The sequence below is a fragment of the Phalaenopsis equestris genome, unplaced genomic scaffold (genome assembly GCF_001263595.1).
Source record: "Phalaenopsis equestris unplaced genomic scaffold, ASM126359v1 Scaffold000247, whole genome shotgun sequence".
NCBI lineage: Eukaryota > Viridiplantae > Streptophyta > Magnoliopsida > Asparagales > Orchidaceae > Phalaenopsis > Phalaenopsis equestris.
Genome location: NW_018164689.1, coordinates 303303 through 308989, shown reverse-complemented (window position 1 = coordinate 308989; position 5687 = coordinate 303303). Strand labels below are relative to the sequence as shown.

Here is a 5687-nt window from a genome sequence, read left to right as displayed (position 1 = left end):
ATAATATATATATAACCATATTATATACGTAGATTTAAGGAAACATTCTTAAATAAAAATATTAAAAATTGTTGCAACAATAAAAGAGAAGTTGATTAAATGAATCAAAATAAACGACCTAAGAAAAATTTATACTATCATATTTATCCAAATCAAGATTTTTCCATTCAGGATCCGACTCTCCGCATGACGAATCCGAAATATGGACTCGCGCCTACGATAACCTGAAGAACCTCGCCGCCCAAAGCAGCACCAAACTCACCGCCGCCGCCGCCGCTTCAGTAGTAAAGTCTCCATTTTCCGGCGTCGGCGGAGGCTGCTGTACCATCTTCGACATCGTTGAAACCAAAATTCAGCGAGCAGTGAGAATGTCGGCCGCTGTGAAGCTCACCTCTCGCGCCCTCCTCAGCGGCGCTCTGCTTCCCCGCGATCACCTCCAGGTAGCGTTTCCACCACCAGCTGCAACTGCTCTTCCAACCGTCTGGACGCTCGCCGCCTTGCTTGACGCCATAGAATCCGGTGGAAGCTCTGCTGCGGCGGCGGCGGTGCCGAGGGGGAGAAAGGTGGGATTTTGGTGGCTGAGAAAGGAAGGAGTGGAGCTTTTGATTGAAGCGGTGAGGGCTTACGGTGTGGCGGCGAGGAAGAAACCGAAATTGGATGGAGTTATGAAGTCAGAGTCGGCTTTTGAAGATGGTGGAGAAATGGGGGTGAGCAGGGGAAGTGAGAGGTGGAGGCAGAGGAGAAGTTGGAGATGTATGGAATACTAATTAATTGCTGCTTAATTTTATGGATGATCAAGATTAGCGTTTGTAATTTGTTGGAACTTCTGTAAATTAAGTTTTTAATGGTAAGTTTAGGTTTTTCTTTAGTTGTATGATGTGAATGTTTAGTTTTTTTTGTTCTTCTTAACTAGTTTTAATTTTAGTTTCTTTTTGTGGAAGATTTAATGGCGATTCGGGAAAATGTCGGATGAAGCGTTTGAAATAGTGGTGTTCTTAAAAATTTATGTAAATGCGGGACCTTGTTCATCCCTGCTCCCACCTTGTTTCTTCGTGAATCTATTATTTGACTTCCTTCTCACACTCCCCTCACATCATTGTCTTCTCTCTCTCTCTCTCGTTCTTTCTGCCCTATTCACGGCTCTCTTGATAATTCCTCTCTTGAGTCACTCTCTGGCACGACTCTCTTGATAATTCCTCTCTTGAGTCACTCTCTGGTGGCAACGTGTTGCCTCTCTGCTCATTTTCTTTCTTTTGATCTCCAGTTCTCTATCTATTTGTTATGCTCCCCATCCTCTCACGGAATTATCTACTTTTTTTTTTATGAAATTACTTTTTTTTTTTTATTTGTGGCTTTCTCTTTTGCGGTTTAAAGTGAGAATTTGGATTTTGTTATTTCTAGCTTTCACATTTGCAGTTTGAAGTGTGAATTTGGATTTTATGATTTTTTGTTTTTTTTCTTTATAATTGGAATTTGGATTTTGCAAATTTATGACTGAGTGTCATATGGAATAGAGTTTTATATGTATCTTTGATGTTTGAGTGAGGATTTCTTGATTTGTTGATAGAAATGTTTTGGGTGCCCTATATGTCGTAGCCTCTAATGAAAAATATGGGGGTGAGGTTGTATCTTTACCTTTATTGTTTGAGTGAGAGTTTGAGAAATGGCTGAAAGAGAGTGCTTGTTTGGTTGATAACAATGTTTCAAATGCTCTGTAACAAGATCAAATGAAAAATATGGGTGGGGTACATTTGATGTTTAAGTGAGAATTTGAGACATGACTAAATGAGAGTGCCTAATTTAGTAGCCTCAAATAAAAGTCATGGGATGGAGTTTTATCATTACATTTGATGTTTTGAGTGAGAATTTAAGAAATGTAGTAGTATCAGATGAAAAATATGGGGTGAGGTTTTATTTTGACCTTTGATGTTTTAGTGAGAAATGGCTAAAACAACGTGCTTGATTTGTTGATAGCAAGTAACCGCATAACATAAAAATAACTTACATTGATTCATGCCTAAGTGGAAAAAGGTAGGTTACAAAACCTTTCACAAAAATATTGATCTCATAAAAAGATTCACATTAAAAAAAAAAAAAAAAACTTCTGATAAATTGGTCATTTCATAAAGATTCTCACATGAAAAAAACTTCATAAATAATCTTCTCACAGAAATATTCACATTATACAAATTTCATCAAACTTTGCATAAAGATTCACATAAAAAGAACTTCACCAAATCTCGTATGAAGACCCATAAGAAAACGAAAAAATATTACATCCGGACAACGGCCCGAAGGTAGCAGAGGAAGGGAGGAATAGGGCCTCCACCCTCCTCGCTGCATCCGGGCCGTTGTCCGGACGTCCGGAGTCCGGATGCAACATTTTCTCTAAGAAAAAAAAAACTTGGCATGCATATCACCCAAATCTTGAAAATCTTTGAAATAAAACCCATAAGCTATGAAAGTAAATGGAACTAAATTCCTGTAAGCTTCATTGAAGATTCTATTAAAAGTACATCACAGAGATGGGTGGTATGCATGCAAAATCTACAGAACAACGATGAATGAAGAGAATGGTAGAAATCATATGCAATCAAATGAAGAAGAAGAGGTTGGAGAAGGTTCTTACAATCAAATAAATGGAGGGGAAAAGAATCCATGTGGCTTTCGAGTGAATGTGGAAGAAGTGCTTTGAATAATTGGAGGAAGACGAAGATCCTCAAATTCACTCAATTGTTTAAACAGAAACATAATATAACTTCCTATAGAAATTCCTCAATAGGATATCTTCTCCCACCCCTTCCCCACCTCATAAAAAAAAGGAACAATTTACATACAAACCAACAAAAACTTCCTATTTGCAAATCAACCCCCCTCTTTCATCCATTGAGGGCTTAGTTTGCAAATATCAGTTTTGGATGGTCTGTATGTAATTATCCAAAATGAAGAAAAAAAAAAAACAAACGCACAACCGGTCTGAACCCGGCTCGCGGGCTCGCGACGGTTATTCTTTCCGGTCCGTCCGCGACCGTTAGCCTCTTCTCTCCAGGACCGAGTAAACCTCCACAAATCTCGGAGCCAGAAAAAAAATATATGGTCACGTATTTTCAACCAAGCTGTCCCCGTTTATACATTTTCCAAATCAAGATGCCTCTCCTTCCTTCCCATCCTCCTCCTTCCTAAACCCATCCCCCTCCCCCCTATCTCTCAATGGAGGAGGGGCCGCCCGCTCCCGCTCCCGCTCCTCGCCCCCCGCTACCACCCCATCCTGCCTCCCACGATAACGCCTTCTCCTCCGCCGTTGTCCACGCCTACCCGCCTCCCCTCACCTACATCGTTCAGGTCCCCAAAGATCAGATCTACCGCGTCCCGCCTAAGGAGAACGCTCGTCTTGTCGAAGAGTACCGCGCCCATTTCGCTTCTCTCCGGAAAAGACGCACGCCTTGCCTCAATTTCTTCCTCCGCTTCCTTTGCGTCTTCATCTCCATAGCGATTCCTCTTTTGGCCGCATCGCTCGTCTTCTACATCGTCGTTCGCCCGACTGCCCCTGTCTTCGATGTTGATTGTGTTGAAATGGAATCGAAGGCTCTGTTCGAGATCTTCATGGAGGTTAAGAACCCTAGTATTGGGATGGGATACTCGATCGAGAAAAGCGTAGGACGAGGGGTGAGGCTGAGTTATAAAGGGAAAGTCTTGATGGATGGAGAGTCGCCCGAGTTAGACCTGAAGGCGAAGGAGTCTAAAAGGTTCAAATTAGGGTTACACGGGGAGAAGAAGGCGGTGCTAGAGGAGGTGGAGGAGAGTCTGCAGGGATCGAAGAAGGCGGTGGAGCTAAAGTTGATGGTGGGGATGCCGGTGAGGGCGCAGATTTGGCGATTAAGGTTGTGGAGGATGAAAATGAAGGTGGAGTGCGATGTGAGGTTGAAGGGAATGGGGAAGGTGATGAAGGTGTTGTCTCAAGATTGCATGGTTGTGGTAGGGTTAGCGGGGTCATGAAATGGCTTCTTAAATGGAGAAGAAAATGAAACGAATTTGGTTCAAAAATATATGGCTTTATAATTTTAATCTGTAAGGAATAATGAATTTGAGTATTATTTTCAGATTCTAAAAGATTTTCTTGCAGATGTTATATAAATGTCTTATATTTTTGAAGGATTTTTTTGAGTTTTTCACATAAAATCTGTGAAATGCTCTTGATGTAATTTTTATTTTTGTTTTTAAATATTTGCTAATGATGTAATTTGGCTCTCGACCACATTGGTTGTGATGCTAGATTGCTTTGGGGAGATCATATCTATGTTCATCATATATTTGAATGAATTTTTTGGCCATCAGAGTATGAATGGAAATCTTTCTCCTGGTTTTATTTTTATTCTTTCATTGATAGTTTAATATAAAAGATCCACATAAAAATTACTAATTGACATATACGATTTAACAAATTATGTTCAAGATGATAGAAGTTCAATGATGATCTCATGAGAATTGGCCTCAATAATGCAATGCAATGTGGGTTGTTTGGTCGGGTGAAAAAATGAGTGCATTGCATTTTATTTCGCCGCAATAATGCAATGCATCCTTTTGTGTTATTCCAAATATATCGCCTCTACCTTTCTTCACGACTTGAAAACTAGCTGAATTTAAGTGTCAAATGTTTGGTAGATATAGATAAAATGCGAAGAAGAAGAAGAAGAATCAAAGAATAGAGGCGGAGATGAATCATATCATCAAACAGAAAGGTTACTACCCCTTGTGACTAGCTGTAGTACCTAACATTATATATACAACATAGATGATTCTAGATATATATGGTATAAAAGTAAAATGTTGGACATATGTAGTGGAGACAGTGCTGCATTAAGACTAGGTAAATTCATTATTATCCCCCAAGCTAATGCAGCTTGGCTGTAGTGTCATCTTGGTTCGAAGAAGTATAAAACGAGGTGTCAATAGAGACTTTGTGAATATATTGACCGGCTATTCACTTGTAGGGATATATTTAACTATCACTTCTTTGGAGAAAATTTTTTTCTCTAATGAAATGATAATCAATTTTGATATGTTTAGTGCATGCATGGATTTGCAGACAATGCTCTATATTTTTTTTTTCGGTCGAGGAATGACAAATGACGAGTTGTTTTTTTGACTTGTAAAATGATCAAATTTGAACCATGGAAAGAACAATAACTGGTGAAAGAACGATGACCTAGCGGATCACTTGTCGAACTGGAGTCGGAATAAATGTGAAGGAAAGTTCCTTGTGGGATTGGAAGCCAAAGTTTTAATATTCATTTAATGTACCGAAGAAGTCGCTGGAGTTATTGGAAATGAGCGCGTAGTGGTTGTTTCAATTGTTGAGAGAGCATATTAACCACAAAGTTTATGTCCAACATTGTAAGTGTTATGTATTTTACTTAATATTCATTTAATGTACCGAAGAAGTCGTTGGAGTTATTGGAAATGAGCGCGTAGTAGTTGTTTCAATTGTTGAGAGAGCATATTAACCACATAGTTTATGTCCAACATTGTAAGTGTTATGTATTTTAGAGAGCTGATTAGATGATGGTATTGATGTGGGTTAGCAAAGGGTCATTGCAATTCGGTTGTGAGAGGTTATGTTAATGCCATTTGATTTAGTTTGAGTTTACAATCTTCCATACATGTCTTTTTAAGAATCTTGGAGGCAT

The 5687-nt window shown here is 39.3% G+C and overlaps 2 protein-coding genes across 2 annotated transcripts in view; both read left to right on the top strand.

The window, feature by feature from the left end:
- LOC110024111 overlaps positions 1-860 on the top strand; it is a 3161-nt gene extending 2301 nt beyond the window's left edge. Inside the window, exon 3 of the mRNA XM_020723882.1 lies at positions 172-860. Coding sequence (XP_020579541.1) covers positions 172-767 — 596 coding nt within the window. The 3' untranslated portion in view covers positions 768-860. The remainder of the gene's footprint in view (positions 1-171) is intronic.
- Positions 861-3134: 2274 nt separating this feature from the next.
- LOC110024113 (NDR1/HIN1-like protein 13) lies at positions 3135-4325 on the top strand. Its single transcript, XM_020723885.1, has one exon. The coding sequence runs from the start codon at positions 3211-3213 to the stop codon at positions 3994-3996; it is 786 nt and encodes a 261-aa protein (XP_020579544.1). The 5' UTR covers positions 3135-3210; the 3' UTR covers positions 3997-4325.
- The last annotated feature ends 1362 nt before the right edge of the window (positions 4326-5687 follow it).